This window comes from Ruditapes philippinarum, unplaced genomic scaffold (genome assembly GCF_026571515.1).
Source record: "Ruditapes philippinarum isolate M1 unplaced genomic scaffold, ASM2657151v2 ctg1267_1_1_1_1, whole genome shotgun sequence".
NCBI lineage: Eukaryota > Metazoa > Mollusca > Bivalvia > Venerida > Veneridae > Ruditapes > Ruditapes philippinarum.
In genome coordinates, this window is record NW_026859684.1 from 319640 (window position 1) to 341014 (window position 21375).

The 21375-nt window shown below is 31.6% G+C and overlaps 1 protein-coding gene across 2 annotated transcripts; it reads left to right on the forward strand.

Moving 5' to 3' along the window:
* Window positions 1–1883: 1883 nt before the first annotated feature.
* Window positions 1884–19217, forward strand: LOC132757497 (innexin unc-9-like). 2 transcript variants are annotated; one of them, XM_060748795.1, is made up of 6 exons: window positions 1884–2033; window positions 11983–12268; window positions 13074–13606; window positions 14192–14303; window positions 17919–18046; window positions 18275–19217. In XM_060748795.1, coding segments are annotated over exons 1-6 (1338 nt in total). In that variant the 5' UTR covers window positions 1884–2031; the 3' UTR covers window positions 18552–19217. The 2 variants fall into 2 exon arrangements, with proteins under 2 accessions (XP_060604778.1, XP_060604777.1); XM_060748794.1 differs by lacking the exon at window positions 1884–2033 and adding an exon at window positions 6881–7238.
* The last annotated feature ends 2158 nt before the right edge of the window (window positions 19218–21375 follow it).

The following is a 21375-nucleotide window of genomic DNA, read 5'->3' on the forward strand; positions in this document are numbered from 1 at the left end:
GCTTTAAGTGAACTAAGGAAGATTTTTTTTCTGATTATATTTACGATCGGTATTCTCTGTCATTTTTAATGGATCTATATATACTGAGTTGGTTTTTAAACGTAATCGTGATTGGTCTCTTCGGCGAAATGTTGGATAACAAAATATATCGACCGTGCTTAATTATCAAATGATACTGACTATTTCACTATAATTTAAGCATACCATTTGGCGTAGTTGCTCATGACGTAGTGAAAGGGAGGCAACTCCCAAGACCATATCGCCAATCTCCTACGCAGTGATCTTCCCTTATCAGTACAGAGATCTGAAAAGGGAGGTAATCACTTTTGCAGATTTACCTCTCTTCTTATGCCATATTTACTTCTGATGATATTGCTTTGTAATGAACACCCTAGCAATGTCCTCCAACTTTAAACAATTATCATAAAAAGATTCTTGACCTTTTTAGACTGTATAATCATTTATTGGATACAATTAATATACGTCACTGAAAGATTATATATACATGATTTACCTAACAATGGAGGAGCAGTTACTAAACACTGTATACATTGAAAAGCAGTCACTTCTCAGTAACCCAAACACTCATTTTGTTAGATGAAATATCTAAAATATAAAAGTAACATTGTATTTCTCAGGAATACATCCAGTTAAGAATATTGAAACAGGATTTTGCAGCACACTTTACAATTTCAGCATTAGAAAAAAATGCACGACAGCTGACTACTATCTGAAAGACCTACACAAATCTGGAAAAAAAGTATGATCCCTCGGAAGCATTAATCACAATAAAATTACATGAAAAATTGCAGACTCGGTTTGATTGAGTCTTTCAATGAGGGATAATGAAAAAGTGCAACATCCCTCTCACGCCCCTAGCACCGACTTGAGCGGTACTCGATTTTCGACTCTAAGAAGTATTGTAAATCAATGATCCCAAAGGGACCAGAAAAATATAACAACAATGAAGAGAAGTACAAAATGTTTCGTTTACAGCTTCTACTTTTTGCATATAATACGATACTAATATATGATATAAGATAATAATCGTTTAATCAAATTAGCATTTTGATGCTTGATAAATCTACAAATGTATTACAATTGTTAGAAACTGCTATTGTTAAATGGTTTCATTTAGCAGGTAACAGGGCGAGGCATTTATCTTTGTAATATATTGCGCTGAACCTTGTCTTTTTTGTTGTTGAATAAAGATTTTCCATTTCTATTGAGTCTACATGTATATATTTTATATATGTTTACGTTAAGTAAATAGATATTTGTACATAAGGACAACTTTTGAATCCAATTTGTTGAATTGGACAAAACTTCAATATGCTTAGCGGTCAAAATTAAACGGTATTCACAACTTTTCAGTTCTCAGTCACGTTCCAAACAAAAGTCAAATTAACACCATCATGTCGATTATAAATATATGGGCATATGAATCAATCTTTGTATATAGGGTTTTTGAATGAGCAATATAAACAAAGATAAAGTGATGAATAGAGGACTGGTCTGTTTAAATCTAATATATTTCATCCGCTTAAAAACTCCTATAAATTAGTAGTTATCTGTCAACAAATATTTGAAAAAGAAAAGACCCTCGACAAAAAAGATTACAATGTACTTTACTCTCATGGTGCCTGTACCACGTGACATCTTCGGAGTTGGTCTTCAGATACATACAAGATACCCTTAATTGTTTTCCAACCGAAAATTTCCCGGCAACGCAGTGAACCAATGATTTTAATTGATCTGGGGAAAAAATCTTATTATTGTGGTCGTACAATAATTGTCCAATTCTAAAACTCGACAAAGTATTTTGAAATCGTTGACTTACTCAACTTCTCGAAGGATGTAATGTCCCTTTTACACGTTTAACAAAACTTCCGGAAACATGACTAATATCTGACAGGAAATGAAAACTTTGAATGTGACAATTGTGTTACTTATACATGTACATTGTATATTTTGTATCCTATTGTGTTGATTTACAAAATTAGTTGATTACATACACGGTATCATGATAAAATGTAAGTACTAAACGTATAGTGATATTGTTTTACAATACAGACAATAACATTACTTTTTATAATATTTCTTTCTGTTTATTCTGTATGTTGTCTTTCTTCATTAAGAAATCCATTTTTTAATTCTTTAGAATTGTCAAAAATGATAGTATTTCTTTGGCATACTATGGGCCTTTAAAATTTTAAAACTTTTGTGCTGTTGATAAATACAGGTGCACATTACTTTAAATTTACTCTCTATTTGTCATGTACTAACTAAGTTTCATTTCTTGGATTATTCATGCCAATAATGATATACATGTATATATAACTGTGTAAAAACATAGTGAAATATGCGTATTATATATGTATATGTTTTAAAATTACGACATAGGAAATCAAAGTACAGAAAATGTTTAATTCATCCATTAAGAAAGGGAAACGTGGGGAAATATTGTGAATTTGGCACAATAACGATCACTTAAAATTGTATCAGTTTAGACTGTTCATGTATACTTACTGCTTAAGTTTATCAACAGAAGTTTTCTTTTTGGTAACTTTCGGAAAAAAGGAATATGTACATTCAGTTAAATGTGTTTAGGCTCTATGTTGATTTTGAAGTGCATACATATATATATATATCTGTGCTTGTAATTTATAAAGTTATTGTTTGAATTTTGAAAAAAAATACCAGTACTTGCAAAATACATGTAAGAAAGAAATATTTTAGTGTACATGTATTATTTGAAGTGACATTTTTAAATGCACAAAACCATAATTAAACAGTAAAAACCCTATTTAAACTAGCAAAAGAATATTTCGTTCCGGAATGTTTTCTTCTGTTTACGTGTAATATTCATGTATTATATATACTTATTAAATGAATTATGGAGAAATATTGATGAAATAATATGCATACATGCATTTTCATTTTCCGTATTTTCACTGTAAAAAATTATTTTTACAGCAGTTTAAAATAGTTTCCGTATTTTCACTAATGTCATGTCGGACTATTTTCTTCTTAATTCAGAAAATGCAAAAAATAAAAAAGCCAGTCTTTTGAATCGTGAGGTCAAAAACAGAGAAAAAATTATAGTAAACAGAACAGAGAAAAAATTATAGTAAACATTTCATAAAGAATGGCTTTATAGACTAAATTTATTCAATGAAGTATTTATGTACTTAATTATGGTAAGTTTTTACAGAAATTAATCGCAAAGTTTTTACAGAAATTAATCGCAATCTTCCAATTGTACAGGCGTACAAAAAAAATAATAAACTCATGCTGGCAAAAATGCTTGTGAAAAACATTGTGTTCTAATTTGTAACATACCCATAAGCAAGTGTACTCAAGTCTACTATATAACGCATGGTGCTGTTATAAATTCACACATAGTCCAAACAATAAATTTATTTTAAGTTGTAGCACACCCTTTAGTATGTAGAGGTCAGAAACAAGGACACACATTTTGTCATCTTATTGTATGGGACCACGTTTGTTCCGCATTGAAATATTTCAATAATGTCAGATAAAAATATGGGGAGAAAAAGGGAATGTCGTCTGCTAGTATTGTTAGCGGTTGACATAAATATAGCATGGAATCGATTTTGGCTTTATCTTATGTAATGTAATGTATTTCATTTCAAGTACTAGTATATATTGATGTTTTCTTTAAATATTAAAACGATTAGAAGTCCCGTTTTTTTTAAAAATAATTTGTGATTTTGGGTCATATTTCTTGTACTACAATGTACCTTATAAATTTGTGCCCTATTTAGATTCTATTGACATACCTGTAACAATATTTAACATATTAACAAAATTTCTTCTAAAAGAAAATCTTTATAATGCATCACCCGTCCCTAGATCTCCATGCAATGTAAAGCGCGCGCGATAGTGGGACAAACAGGGCATGTATGTCTCAGCTTGGCAGGGCAAATACAGTGGTTTTGTTTAGGCGCTAAAATATTTCCCCTGGCAGTACATGGCATTTAGTAGCGCTTACATTACATGACTATCACCGCAGTGCACGCCATTTACCAACGTTTTTATTACATGACTATCCCCGCAGTGCATGACATTTAGCAACGTTTTTATTACATGACTATCCCCGCAGTGCATGCCATTTAGCAACGTTTTTTACATGAATATCTCCGAAGTGCATGACATTTACAAACGCCTTTATTGTATGACTGTCTCCGCAGTGCATGACGTTTAGCAACGCTTTTATTACACGCCTTTCCCCGCAGTGCATGACGTTTAGCAACGCTTTTATTACATGCCTTTCCCCGCAGTGCATGACGTTTAGCAACGCTTTTATTACATGCCTTTCCCCGCAGTGCATAGCAGTGCATGACATTTAGCAACGCTTTTATTATATGACTATCCCCGCAGTGCATGCCATCCAGCAACGTTTTTTACATGAATATCTCCGCAGTGCATGACATTTACAAACGCTTTTATTGTATGACTATCCCCGCAGTACATGGCATTTAGCAACGCTTTTATTACATGACTATTCCCATAGTGCATGACATTTAGCAACGCTTTTATTACATGCCTTTCCCCGCAGTGCATTACATTTACCAACACTTTTATTACATGACTGTCCCCGCAGTGCATGACATTTACCAACGCTTTTATTACATGACTGTCCCCGCAGTGCATGACATTTACCAACGCTTTTATTACATGACTATACCATAGTGCATGACATTTACCAACGCTTTTATTACACGACTATCCCGTAGTCAATCGCATCTTCTCGGCCCTTTCCTTAAGGCATTCGGAACTGCCTCGGCCATTATCTACAATATTGACCTCGGAAACAATACGGATTGAAAGTAGTTATACCACGTGGTTTACTGATGTAAACAAAAACAGAGATAATGTAAAACGAATGTATATATTTGACATCTAACGCCTGTTTCGGTACTCTTTTGCTTGAAAATATGTCTGACAACAATTTGTACTTTAAATATGCCCACTGATGTTCAATTTTAAACAAATCTGACGAAATGTCAACAGGTTGGTTTTTTGTACTTTCGGTTTCTACAACCATAATAATAAATATATAAATAATTATTTTTTTGCTTTTGTACCTATGATATCACTTATTTTAGGTGAACCTTTACTACATATATTGGAAATAAACTTTTAAACAACTCCCAGCATTAAATTACTATTTGTTTACATGTTTAGTTTCTTAATTAATTAGCGTAGGTTAGACCGAAATACCGCATCCGTTCTGTGTATTCATACTATTGTGTTCGAGGTCCTTATCCGAAGACTGACGGAAAGGGCCGAGTAGTTGCGATTGTCCTTAAGGATAAGATGAATAATAACCGAGATGTTCCGGTTGTCCCCGCGTGCCCTCCCAAGCGTATGTCATTCAGGGAGGGGACGGAGTCTCATTTGACTACACAATTCGCTTATCTTAAATACAGTGATCAAATACAGGTTGAAATTCTAGGCCAAGAAGTATAAATATTTCACCTTTAATGGTTTAAAACTACACTTACATGAAAATCGTTTTAAAGCAATAAACCAGATTAAATGGAAGGCGATTAAAATCTTACACGTTAAGAAGATTGACTGAATTTAGACGCAGCGACTATTTTGCAACATTCCAATCCCTGTAAGTAATATGGTTATCATTTATAGTAAGAAGTATCAATCTAAATTATTAATGTAAATACATGTAATCAAAACAGATAATGATGCAGCTAAATGGTAAACATCAACAATGTCAAACACAAATAATACATACGGATAAAAACAAATTACATAATTTACATCTAAATTGGAAAAAAAAAATGAAAGCAATAAATATCACTTAGTTGTTATTACATTACGTAAATAATAAAACGAAAAGATCAAATGATGTCAGTTATAGAAATATATATAATATACTAATACAAATATACTCTTAAAATTGTATATTTATAGACAAAAATATACAAAGTAGATAATTATATAACTTAAATTAACTAACAATTAAAATATGTAAAAATATCATATTCATAAGCTCTGCTTTCATTTTATTTTCATCAAGCCTCGTTTTTTCCATTTCTGAGTCTAAAACACAATAATTAAACTCAGTTAAACAGTGTTCTGTACTATATGAATATAAAGTAACTTATAGAGTACAATATGAATTTGATATGGATTATGTGGACTCTAAAAATGAAAACGGGGCTAGAACCAGTACAATATGCATTTGATATGAAATTTGGACTCGAAAAAAAAAAAAAAAAAAAAAAAAAAAAAAAAAAACGAGGCTTGATGAAAATAATTTGAATTTGATATTTTTACATATATTAAGTGGGGGGAAGTTGGGGGTGTCAGAAAATGAAAACGATGCTTGATTGATAATTTTGAATGCAATAATGATTTATGTTAGATCATCATTTGGTAAAACGCATGAAATAGAAGAACAGAATACTGATGACGAGTAAATAGAAGAATGATAAATTCAAAAGCTGCAATGAATATAATGGAAATAAATGAACGTCTGAAAATGCATGTTTCATTCCATAAAACATATGTAATAAAAATACCATCCAAATACATTTGTAGTTTGAAATGAAATTATTGTAAAAAGGGATCGGTATATATACAAGTAGCTTTGGGATATGATTTAAGCATTGAAAAGTACATTAAAAATCTCGGGGTTATTTAAATGTAAACTTTTACCACCCCGTAAATGCATCGTCTAATATTTTCTTTAAAGGTATGCAAATTTGGATATTTCTTAACTTTCTTTCCAATATTCAAGATTATTTCACTGAGCTTAAACCTGTAAACATTTACATTAGAATTAAGACGTTCAAAAATAGCCGACAGCTTTGTGGACACTGTGTAGTTGTATTATTACTATAGGTGACCCAGCTAGATAGATGACAATTATTTGATCATACCCTATACGACTTTATGTACATTCAGCTTTTAAAGTGAAGCAAATAACACAGTGAAGTAAAGAAAAATTTCATTTTACATAGCTGAGATAGGAGAAAAATCTAGCGTTTATAGAAATATCTGGAAAGAAATTAACACTTTTTATAAGATGTGTTGTTAAACTGAGAAAATAGTGACGCACGTTTATAATATGTGTATGAGCTTTTGTGGGAAAAGTGAATTATAGGAAAAGGAAAACTCACAGTGGGATGTAGTATGACACGGAGGATAGATATTATCGTTAAATATTGAGAAAGGAATTACAGAAAAATGTAAGTATTTTGTAATCGACCATCGCCATGTGCGACACGCCTGTATATAATATACATGTTAATATGATAAACTTTATCATGTTAATGAAATTTTAGGTTTATTTATTAAACTTGTATAAATGTTTGTTAAATGTAATGGAAAAAAAGTTATATCAGCTAGTTTGAGGCGCATACAATCTAAAGAATATACTTTAAATTGTACAACTGCGTAGATAAATATAGTATCAGTGTTGTTTACGTCATGGACTGTTAGCCATTCAATGTTTCTGTAACATCTTATATGTAAATTAGTGTAATGATTTTTTAAAAATTATTTATACATCTGAAAGGCACGCAATTCGAACAATGAATACGACGAGATGTAAACTTTATCATGTGATTTTAAAACAATATTGTATATATCATTGTACCGTATAGGAGCACTGGTCAAATACAAATTTTATCAGCTGTATAATACATTGTACTTATAAAACAATTTTATACTGTCAAAAAGACTCCGCAAAATAAGTCATTAAAATACAATACTAAGTATACAAGGAAACTAGTTAAACAGATAACAGGATGAAGTTATATAGTGCCCATCCTGTTGGCAATGGTCTCAAAAGGTCCACACCATCCCTACCACTTCTCAATCATATTACGAGCAACTTTACATTATTATGAATAATCGTGGAGATGTTCCTGGTGCTACTTTTTCTATTTCCCACTTAATGCTATCATCATATTTATACGGTCTCCCGTATGGGCCATCGCAACACATAAATTACTCTAAACAACGAAAACACGAAATTGGAAAAGTCGAAAAAAAAAACGAAATTATGATGAAAAGTGGAAGCAACGATAATGAAAGTCGAAAATACAATGGTTAAAAGTCGAAGTAATGAAACCTCGATATAATTTCGTGTTTTCACTATTGTAGTTTCCACCCTTCACCATCGTGGCTATACTCGACCTATAAAATTTGAATTATAAATAAGGTCAATTTACATCGGATAAACGATAGGTTTGTCACGACTAACTTCTGCATCATTATTCAACTGTAGTCATTAATTCAGATGGTAATTTGACTCGGCATCAATTTGCTGCTCGCTTAAAGCTGTATGCCAGCAGATGAGTAAATTTGTAGATTTTTGTTATATATAAATAATAAATTCGTAATGCAGTTAAAGCCTATGCATGTTTCATTTTTATCCCCTTTAAAACCTGGACTGTACTATACTTATGCATAATTTTACTTGCTATGAAATAAATTGTTTGAAAACTAAGTGCCGAAAGCCAAGGCAAATCCAAAAACATAAACACTGCTTCAATACTATTGTGTAAAATCAATATTTCGTTCATTTTACATTTTTTACTATACTGTATATAGAAATATTTGAAATTTATCAATGTACACACACAAAAAATGTAAGCTGGCATTCTGCTTTTAAAAATTTAATCTTATATTCAAATTTGTTCAGATTGGGGAAATAATCATGTACAAACGTTTTTAAACATGAAAGAAAACACTTAAAATACACTTCAAGGGTATATGTATTTAAATTAGAAAAAAGAATTATGCTAATCTGTGCACATAATACTAAGACGCTCTAATTCTTCCACGATTGTAAGCTCTTTTTGAAACACATCTGTTATCAATGTCGTTAGATATATATTAGAATGAATATTGTCTTCTTTGTCGAAACTATAAACTATTTTATATAATAATAATAATAATAATAATAATAATAATAATAATAATGATAATAATAATGATAATGATAATGATAATGATAATGATAATGATAATAATAATAAACAGTCACCATGGTCACGTGAACATGTGAGGGCAACACTGTATAAATATATTAGATGATAAAATATGTTAAGGCGTACCAATAACGACCTGATGTAATACAAGGAAAATAAAAAGTGAAAAAAGAAAAAACAAAACAATTTAATCTGTCAAAGTGTGTAACTTTGTCTTGTCTAGGACTTTGCTTTATTATTTTTGTTTAGGTGTTTAATCTATTTTGTTAACTATACATGTACATGTAATTGACTTACAGTATTACTTAATTACAATGACATTCTAAACTTCCCTCCAGTTCAACTCAATTATCTGTAATTAATTTTGTAAGTATACAATCAAGTGTAATTATGTAATTATGTGCCAAAGATAAGTTTTTCCCCAAAGGAGAATAGTCTCAAAGTGTGACTCCGATTAACTTCCCTGATCCGAAGTTTGACGAAAAGGGCGAAGTTACGAATGAGTAAACGGATGAAAATTTTATTTCAAAGGATAATAAATGTCAACTTTTGGTCAACAAGTACTTTAGTTTACAGCTTCTCGACTTTAAACGATTATTAGAGTGTTTATATTATGTAGATATTTGTGAACTTTAGACAAGTATTTCTTCCGGCTGTTTGTTATTTCACATCACGTGATACAGAACAAAGTATAGACGGTATCTTACAATCTATAAATTTGTTATTCATTCATTGCTAATAAAACAGTCATAACTACACGAACATAGCTCAACACTAGAACATAGTGCAACACTAGAACACAGTGCAGCACTAGAACTTCTTAAACATTAGAACATAGTGCAACTCTAGAACATATAGTGCAACAATGGAACATATTGCAGCACTAGAACTTAATAAAAGCATTAGAACATGGTGCAACTCTAGAACATGTTCAACAATAGAACATAGTGCAGCACTAGAACTTAATAAAAGCATTAGAACATGGTGCAACTCTAGAACATGTTCAACAATAGAACATAGTGCAGCACTAGAACTAAATAAAAGCATTAGAACATGGTGTAACTCTAGAACATGTTCAACAATAGAACATAGTGCAGCACTAGAACTAAATAAAATCATTAGAACATAGTGCAACTCTAGAACATGGTGCAACACTAGACCAAAGTGCAACACGATTTGTCTTACAATATATGAATACTTCTTTTTGTACAATATATGACAAGGCTTAACAGAACAGGGTGACAATAATAATAATAATAGTGATAATAATAATGATAATGATAATAATACATATAATAATAATAATAATGATAATAATAATAATAAAGACTGTATACAGTTATGCAAGTCCGGTTTTCCCCATAATCCTCTGTCAAATGTACATATATATACTAGTAGTAACAAGGATTTTATAAACTATAAAATATTGACAGATTGTTATACAGAGTATAAAAATGAAAGATATAGAAATTAAAAAACAATGTAAAGATTTCAAATAAGACATTTACTTTATCAGCCATATGTAGCTTATAAACTGTGACATTTCGTGAACACGAACAACAAAAATGTTAAAAAATCAAAGGGCTGCAAGCTCTGTGGTATTTTCTGATCTTTGCAATCTAAATCATACTGACTATCTGTATGTATTTTCCTATATAAGTTTATTTTTATATACTATAATTCATCTTACGCAGCGACTGCGTTAAGATTTTTTTTTCTATAACAGTTTGAGATTGATACATTGCATGACTAGAGTTGCATCAAAAATCATTTTTTATGACAGCCACACTTTATCCTTGCATATCGTGGCTACTTCCTTAAAAAAGACACTTCAAAAAAAAGTTGCCTCGACTAGGATTTGAACCTTAGGCCTCTCACACCCTAAACGAGCGCGATACGAGCGCGATACTCCTGCACCACGGTGAAGTAATACGTAATATGTAGCCTGAATAAAAACAAATACATTGTAATTCTAAATTGAGAATTTCCATTTCGTGTTTGTAATCCTTATCAATTTCGAGGTATTTTGTTCACGATAAACCTGTTTAACACTGATAAAAATAATTTAGCGAAAATCTTCTCGCCAAAACAGTCCAACATGTATATATTCCACTACTCGGCAGTCAGATTTATTTGTGTACTACGCCCTGGAGTATTCAGTAATCGACATAGCTAAAAATAGCATTTTCTTTGATTAAAATGATATTCATCCGCGAAATTTGTGATTGTAACCTCATATTTCTATTGACTAATCTGAACTTTCAATGCACTGTAATTCGTTAAATGCCTACATTAAAAATCATTATGTCTTTAAAATTGCTGGTTTTTAAGCAGTTTTGAGTGAGAACTACTTTGCGTTTTTAGGTCTGTTAGGAAATTTTGTGTTAGACCGTGGATGTTAGCTATGTATTTACTGATCTTGCGATCAGATACAAAAACATTTTTTTTAGAGATTAGGATTGAAAGAAGTCTTTGTTCCAAACATCTTAATTGTATATTATTTGTGTTAGTAAAAAGGTTTTGTATTTTATCATAGAGAGATTGCATTTAGAAATGGCCGTTATACAAATGTATATGTGTAACATTAATATTGTTGATATGACTAAATTGTGTACAACATTTTTGGCTTTGTACAATAAGACATGTCTACATACATCAATACATGTTCTTGTTCAATATCAAACTAGTCTTCGTTTTATTTGTAGAACAACATTTTATTCTATAATAATGAAAGAAGTATCACACAGACATTGTCAGTGATAGTGCAAGTTTTTAAACAACAACAATATTAAACAAACATAATTTTTCTTGGCATGACACCTTTTTTTTTATACGATATGAAATAAGCTTACATTTCAGGAAAATCAACAGCAGACACAATAAATATAGATAAAACATTCCTTAATATGGCTTTTTCAATATTGAGTATTCTAATGACGCACCATTATTATATGTGACTGTTCATGCAATTGTATCGTTCTTCATTTATTTTCAGGGAGGTCCTTGCATTTATCCCGTCCTTCAAACGGCTCTTTAACAGCCGCTGTGACGACTGGGTGGACAAGATAAATCATGTCTACACCGTCATGCTATTGCTGGTGTTTGCCGCCGTTGTCAGTACGGCACAATATGTGGGTTCACCAATATCTTGCTGGATTCCTGCAGAACTGAAACATGATGAAAAATATTTTGAAAAATATATACATAATTATTGTTGGATTAAAAATACGTACTACATTCCAATGTTTGACGTGATTCCAACGAACATTAAGGAACGTGAGGTAAATAGTTAATTCTTTTGATCATAACCATCTGTAATATTTATAGGAAATAGGGCTACAGGCTGAATTCCTGGAACAATTTAATGTACACTTAAGTTAAAACATTACATTGCTCTTGTTGACAGAGCTACTTCACTTGTGGTATTCGATACATTTCCTCTACAATGTATGTGCTAGGAAGTGATTTTTAAGCAACTTTTATCTAAATTTTCAAATTAAAAAAAAAAGAAATTGTAAATATAGTATTGTTTTCTTAGTATTCTATAGAGTGATGAGCTCTTTCGTTATAATATTGTACTTGTTATACAGTGTAAAATTAAAATATGATAATATTTTTTATTAAATGAACCAAAAAGCTGTCACTTTAATTTACAAAATAATTCATAAGCAAATTACAACAAAAAAAAGATGAATTCGATATACATGTATGATATCATATATATACTTATAGTCAATATATAAAAGTTTAATGAATTTTAAGAGAAAAGAATGTGGACTGCAACTATGCAAATGAAAGTCAAATGTACAAATATGATGTACATTGTCCATATATCCTATAATAAATCACATAAAGAAGAATGGGTGACCTTTTATTATTCGTATAAAAACACATGAACCAAAAACTTCGTCTTGGTTCGGCGAATTACTAAGACTTTGATGACATTACTTGTTTTGTTGCTAATGGTGATTGCAAGGATTAATTAATTAAGGCGCGGAAAGTAAAGAAAATTTTCACAAAATTATTAAAATACAGAAATTTGATATGAGACATTTCTAAATCATGTATGTTTTTATTTTGTTTCAGGAGGAGGAAATTACCTACTACCAATGGGTTCCAATATACCTATTACTGCAGGCCTTTTTATTTAAACTGCCAAATATACTGTGGAAGATGTTACACGAGGGTTCCGGTCTTAATGTCGATAAACTGATCAAAAATGCGCAAATTTCGCAACATGCATCTCCGCAGGACCGCACAAACGCTTATGAAGGTTTAATCATGATGATAAATAAATGGATACGAGTCAGTCAACCGTATCATAACTCTAGGTTTTCGCGTTTTAAGGATACGCTTTCACGTATGCTCTGCTTTGTTTGTTATAAAAGAAGAGGAAACTTTTTAACAGGCCTATACTTAACTATGAAATTACTTTATCTAGTGAACGTTGTGGCCCAGTTGTTCTTTTTAAATGATTTTATTGCCAATGACTCTAGCAGAATGTTTGGATTAGAATGGTTGCAATCATTCAAGACAATGACAGTTGACGAGGAATCGCCAAGGTTTCCACGTATTACCCTGTGTGACTTTGACATCAGGCAGATGGCCAATATACAAAGGTTTGTTCGATTGTATATTTGAATATTATATTCCTTTAGTTCAGAGGATGGGTTTACGCTCTACAATCTACCCCTGACGAAATGTCAGAGAAATATAGTGTTGGTGTTGTTCGTTTGTGTGTCCTTTAGTCCGCTTTGAGTGACAGACCGCAAACGCCGTATGGAACGGAATTCAACAAAATTGTTTGTCCTCCTATAACAAATGAAGAGTCCTTCATATTTCTAAATTAATTTCTATAATAAAGATGGACTGTGGTTTTGAACAAGTTTCAAGTGTAAACGTATTAATATAATGACTTTTGTTTTAGTTGTCTTCATCGACCCCAACGTTTTGCTCTTTTACCGAAAAATGAAAGGCAGTGCCAAACAATTACGATAGAAAATTACACACCAGATCTTGGAAGACAATATCATTTTTTATTTGTTTACATTTGTACGTCGTGTATTGATATATAAATATTCCTTTTTTATCTTATTATGAAATTGGAAATCACAGTTTAATAATAATTAAAGTAGCTGTACAACTCTACATAATTTAGTTACATTAAATATGTTCGATATACATCATTCATTTGTTAATTTCAGGTATACAGTGCAGTGTGTATTACCGATTAATTTGTTCAACGAGAAAGTATATCTGTTTCTATGGTTTTGGTTTGTAATGGTCGCCTTCCTTACATTTTACAATTTGTTAAAGGTATGTAATTTAGATCTTACTATTCTACATATAATGACAATTGTCTAATGTCACTATGCTATGTATGGTATGTGCACGGGGATTATAATTTTTCTATACCATTCATATTATGTATAATAATTGTATAGAATTTGCTTTCTTAGTACTACATATGCTTATCCCCATCGATAAGACTTTTGCAACATGTATTTCACAGACACTGATGGACAAAGTGATTGTCAGCCCTTGTATTTCGCTGAGACTTTGATAATTTTGCCTCAAATATTTATGAGTAAGATTTGGAAATGATAGGCTTCAGTTTTTCTACGGTTTTGCGCTCGTTCGTCCGTCCGTTAGCCACATCGATGTCCGCTCAATAGGTTGACAACAAACTGTACATGTACTAGGTTTTTCTATCTGAGATGCTGGTCATGGCCAGAAAATGATCTCTATGTAAATTTTGAGGTCATTAGGTCAAATGTCACAGTGACATTGTCCGATAAATAACTTATGTTTTTTTTATCTTTTCGTTTTGGGTTTTGAATTTTAAGGTAGAACGCGACACTTTGCGAACTTTCGAGTAGCGTCTTGAAAATTGGCATGCAAAAAGTTGACCATATTTCTGATTACGTTCCGTTGATTTAATTTCAATAGTTTCAGCCAAATTTTGTACACACGGCGTCAAAGTTGACCATCAAAGCCCGTTTTTGAACATGACGTCGTTGCGTATCCTTGGCAACTGTTATGGGTATTTCAACGCCATTGGCGGACAAAATATCTTAAATTCTACAGCATTCGACGGAAAGTATTTTTTCCTTTAAGCTGATATAAAATTTATCGTTTTACGCCAAAAAATGTTTGAAAAATGGAAAGAAAATTGTCAATTTTGTGTAAAATTTGACGTTAAGTTTAGCCGCAATTTTCGGCTTTAAAGCGGCTTATTTAAAAATTCCTGAAATAAATTTTTGATTTTTTTCTTTAAACGTACTTTAAAATGTATACTCAGTCAAAATAACTAAAAAAATTAGGGGGTTACCGACTCAAATTTTTCGGTACACGTGATTTTATTTCCCCCACCCCTTTGGATAAAAGTCACGCTATCACGGGCGTTTGTTATTTTTATGTCATTAAACGTTCGCCCTGTGTCAAAATCCCGCTATAAACGGAATTTTACGCCATTATGACCACTACGGAAAATATATGGATACAATAAAGGGTACGGAATTCCGAATATTATAGATAGACAGGTTAAAATAAGTAAAATTTGAATACTTAGATGTACGAGACCGTATATCATGCAATACGTATATGACTAATATATACCGTGATTCGTACCCTCGTTCTATACGGGAACTTTGTATGATGTCCGTATGTACTAAAATACGTATTTTCTTTTTAATTAGAAGGTCAGATTTTACCAAAATATGATTATTTTTATTCTTGTAAATATACATTTTGGAATACGGATGTACTTCAGAATGACCCACTGTCTACAAGAGGAAAGAAATAATAGTCTGATCTGACATTTGTCAGAATAACATTTTAAATAGTAAAACTTTGAGTAAAATGTAATATTTCCATGTTAATTGCATACTGATTAAATGGTCGGTGAACAGAACATATAAAACATTGACAGATCCGCTACAGTTCCCGTAGCATGTACTGATAAAAAAATGACAATATATATTGAAATATCTTTATTTTGTATAAAGATTTACAACGCAACACTCCTTTGTGCAGTCGCCTGGTTCGCTAAACATCCGCAGATGTGTATTTACAGCGTTTTATAATATTTCATGTTTAAAATACTGTTTTTAAGTTTTCCTGTTCAAAATAAATTCTGCCATAAATTTGGCTATACAGTGAATAATGAATATTTGAAAAGGCCGATTTGATAGTGATGTTTATAATACAGCATTTATGGTGAATCCTCAATTAAACGTTTTTTTAACATTATGATATTCTAAAATGATGAGCAAAACGAGAAAAAAATGTATTAAAGATGTTTATTTACTTGTAGAATCGAACGTGCTACATCTGTAATCCAACACCCACTGAGCTAACGTTTCAGACATGACTGTTGCTTCACGCTTATATAATTGACTTAAATTCATTTATGAATTTATTTTAATTTGTCAATATTTCACACAGTTATTTGGCATATACTCTGTCAAGTTGTTGTAATAGTTTTTGCTAACAAATGAAATTCAAATTCTGGTTTTTAATAGGTGAAATAAAATACATATCACTCACAGTATATCACTCATAGTGTGGGTAATACAAAATGTATAACTTTGCAGAATTTTTTGTAGACTACGTATTAATTTATGATCGAATTTCCGTAAATTTCTAAATTTACATAAAATATATAGTTGCTTATTGTTCCTTATGGCATATCTCTCGATTCAAGTTTATTAATTTTAATGTATTACAATATCAAAAAGTTACGCCGCAATGATAACTGTCCGCTGTATTTGTTTGCGCAGCGTACGCATTGACGTTAAATGTCTGACGTCATTTTCTGTACATTCGTCTGTTTACAATTCCATATGAAGTTATTAACCATGCTTAAAAACAAGAAGAAAATTTGTTTGTTTTTCGTACATTTTTTTCAGCAAACATAAATGTCACAAAACGGAAAGACGATAATAAATTCAATAAAATTGCACTTCGACCAAGTCCATGATAGACAATTGTTGTTACATATCTCACTGCTGTCAGTTCCTTTTTGCTGAAATAACACGTTATATTGAAATGTACCTGTATTTAGACTTTACTAGCAAATCAGAAAATCGAGTATATATATCAATCAGAAATTGTGACATGGTCGTAAAAAATAGCACATATGTTATGAATAAGCAAAAATATCAACGCCTAAATCCAAGGCTAAGATTTTAAATATAAATATGCTTTTTCATCGTCAGGTCTCATTTTAAATTTTAAGCATTTGCAATGGAACATTGTTGTTGTTTTTTCATATGTATAAGTAAAACTCTAGAACAATTCTCCTGATAAGCTGAACATTATTGCTGCACTTTGAAGTTTCAATCGTATCTGCATACGTCGAATTTCGTTACAAAATTACTCAAGGGGTGGGGGAAATAAAATCACGTGTACCGAAAAATTTGAGTCGGTGACCCCTTTGACGCCGTGTGTACAAAACTTGGCCGAAACTATTGAAATTAAATCAACGGAACGTAATCAGAAATATGGTCAACTTTTTGCATGCAAATTTTCAAGACGCTACTCGAAAGTTCGCACAGTGTCGCGTTCTACCTTAAAATTGAACACCGACATGCGGAGCTCTCTTATCAGGGACGGGGAAAGAGTGAGGTCCACAATCCAAGTGTCTGTGAAATATACAATCACAATATTTAAGATATTGTTCAAACATTTTCAAATGTGAAATATATCAAATTGATAATGATATTATCCTTATTACAGTATATATATATATATTTAAATATAAACAGTGTTATGTTCTTTTAATATTCTAAGCTATGTTTGCATTTCCGAATATATAGTCACCATTCCAACACTAACTGATTAGTACTTTTGCACTAGAGATGTATTTTACGGGAACTGTGTATACTTAAGAAAGAAAATGATGGTATAGAATGCATGTTTATTTTTCAGTGGATATACTTGATTGTGGTAAAAAGAAACAACTACGCATATGTGAAAAAATATCTTAAAATCAGCGGGAAACCTTTGCAGCCCTCTGATAAGATAGTATGTAAAAAATTTGCCGAGCACTATCTGCGGTAGGTTTCTTGTCCATTTCAATAAATATATATACCCGCTCAAAATAGTGGATGATAAGAGTTATATTATTTTGCACATTGATTCTTTGCAAATTTTTCCAAACTGAAATTAAGATTATTAAAATATAAAATATACATGTATAATGGTTTTAATGTACATGTGTATCAGTTACTGCTTCTAATTAGTATAAATTTACAAGAATAAAACAGTTTTTAATTATTTTTCAGAGATGATGGTTGTTTTGCTACACGAATGATCAGTATCAATACATCTGATTTGGTCGTTACAGACATGATCAGTAGCATGTTTTTAGAGTTCAGAGAGTCTGAATATCCGAATGTATCCGAAAATAGGGAGGAACCAATCATATCTGATGACGACAGGAAAATGAACGCAGCACCAAATCTAAATCATAATCCACACCACCCTGGTGCAACCGGAAATCCAAGTGATGACGTCATAAATCGTAGAAATAGATTTAATCGTCAGAACAGTATTCGTTGAAAGATGTTTAACGCTGTCAATTAATTAGATTCAGGATATATTTAATGTGGTAGTAGATTAAAAATAGTCAAAGACAAAGTTAAATGCATCGGTCCGTAATCAAGGGCCACTTGTCACGGACTTTCGAATTTATTTTTTTATTCGTTTTTTAACACTTTGTTTAAGTATTCCAGTAGTGCTGATTCTCGTTGGCAAACTTTTTAATATTAGAATTTTGCAGTTTTTTAAATGTTTTCTGGAAATGTAATTTAAAAATGTACACGATTTTAAAAACAACAAGACGAGTTTTGCTCGTGGAAGAATATTTTCTGAAAGTGCAAGTTAACCGGATAGATCTATCTTGTTTTAATTAATGCGGGCACAAAGCTGATATATGTACTGATTCATTTCATAATGTATAAATTAATGTGAAATAAGGGGCGCATTTTGCTGTTGTTTTTTAATTGCAAAGGAATCTCTTCCTATGTGGGCATTACATGTACATTTTGTATTTGATATTACTTTGTTTTAAAAGTACGAAAGATATCAAAGTAAATTTGACAAGTGAATGTTGAAGGATAAGATAAAAATTGACAACTGCCTTAACTTTGTACAGTTACTGTTATTGATCTTTTTGTATGCATTTTTTTATATTTCTTTCTAGATTAAAGTTATATATTTGTTAAATTGTTTCATTTTTCTTCTGCCAAGGTATATTACTTATTAACTCAGCGGTCACTCCCAACATTAGGAAAGTTTACCATTTGCATAGTGCAATCTAATCTTTAATCCGCTGGTTTGTGCAATAGATTTGCCTTCCTTTAAATTTTGAACATTCGAAGTTAAAGGGATTTAAATATCAAAATACAAACAAGAACTGTCGGGAGGACAGTAACGCTCAACTATTCGAAAAGTTGTCACAAGGGTGTTTCATTGAGTATAATAATGCTTACCTATATGAATACATAAAATTGTCCGAAAAGGTACAAACCCTTCAGTAGTTATGGAGAAACCGTCTAACAAGCAAAAATTTACCTAGACTTTTTTATGTAAAAAAGGGGCATAATTATGCAAAAAGCAAATCAGAGTTATAGGACTTGTGCCATTCATCTTAGATAATCACAGAAAACAAGTGTGTGAAGTTTCAATCCATTCCCTTCAGTAGTTATGGAGATATCAGCTTACACGCAAAAACTTTACCAAGAATTTCTAAGTCGAAAAAGGGGCATAATTATGTAAAAAAGCAAATCAGAGTTATGGGACTTGTGCCAATCATCTTAGATAATCACAGGGAACAAGTGTGTGAAGTTTCAATCCATTCCCTTCAGTAGTTATGGAGATACCAGCTTACACGCAAAAACTTTACCAAGAATTTCTAAGTCGAAAAAGGGGTATAATTATGTAAAAAAGCAAATCAGAGTTATGGGACTTGTGCCAATCATCTTAGATAATTACAGAGAACAAGTGTGTGAAGTTTCAATCCATTCCCTTCAGTAGTTATGGAGATACCATCTTACATGCAAAAACTTAACCACAGGGACGCCGACGCCGACAAATGGGTGACTGCATTAGCTCGATTATTCTGCGAATAGTCGAGCTAAAAAGAGTGAGCTACCAGTTTAGAGCATTTTCAGACTTACCTGGCTCTTTTCTGGAGGCAAATAATTATTCCTTCCGGGTCCAGTAGGTTAAGGCAATGGTGGACACGTCCTCAAAACAAACACGCTTTCCTCAACAACCAGCATAGTTTTCTCACTACGAATAATCATGTTTTTCGAGCCGGACCATCATAAATTTCGACTAAAAATCGAAGCCAAGGCAGTAATGGCTGATAATATATAATAAAGTTTATTTCAATAAACTTCATTTATTGCCTTTTATCATGAAAATGCGAACATCAAAAATGCTACAAAGACTTTATGAAGACAATCCATTCAATAATAACAAATGTTTCTTTAAGGTCTAAAACATTGTTGTGTGAAAGTATGAAAACAATCCATTCATAATAAACAGTTATTTTACGTTCTACCGCAAATCAAGCAACATTTTTAAAAAAATGACCTTTGAATATCGAGGTCATTTATAAGAAAAAGTCAAGTTCAGACTTATTCAAGGGTTCTTGTTATTTTGTATAAAAGCAATTAATTGAGAAATTAAAGTTATGCAATAGCAAAGACAACAGGACTGTTGCAATAGCTCTTTTTTCGCTAATGAAAATTGACAGCCTGATAAGACACATACGCGCTCGTATATGCTGAATGTCATAGTGAGTGAGAAAGGCTGATCACTTTCATCCAGCAGGACGAGGATAAGTAACGGTTTTTTACCATTTCTATAGCATTATATATGCTCATTTTACCCCATGTAAACTTTTTTCTACATGGCCTAATGTCAGGTACACCAAGGGAGAGTAATCTATATAGACTTAAGAAAATGTAATGTTCTAGTTCTCTCCCCTGATAAAAAAAACGATTGAATAGCTAGTAAGTTTGACGTATAGTAGTGAAAAATTACATTAAAATATTGGCTCACAATAATAAAAAATAACACGTCTCACAGGGAAATAGACATGTTAGCAACCCTTGAACTGTAATAGGCGTGAAATAACACGAGTCAGCAACAAGGGTGTTATTTTAGTTTTCCAGGATGCATTATCATGCGTAGATATGCGAGATGTGTTATTGATGGAATACTTCATTGATCATTATTGATTCATCATAACTATTGGTAGGCTCATAGACAGAATCATCAACCCTTCTAAACACTTGCTGAATAGTCTTCTTTGTATAACAAGAGCTGTCAGTAGGACAGCATGCTCGACTATTCTAAGTGCTTGATAGTAAAA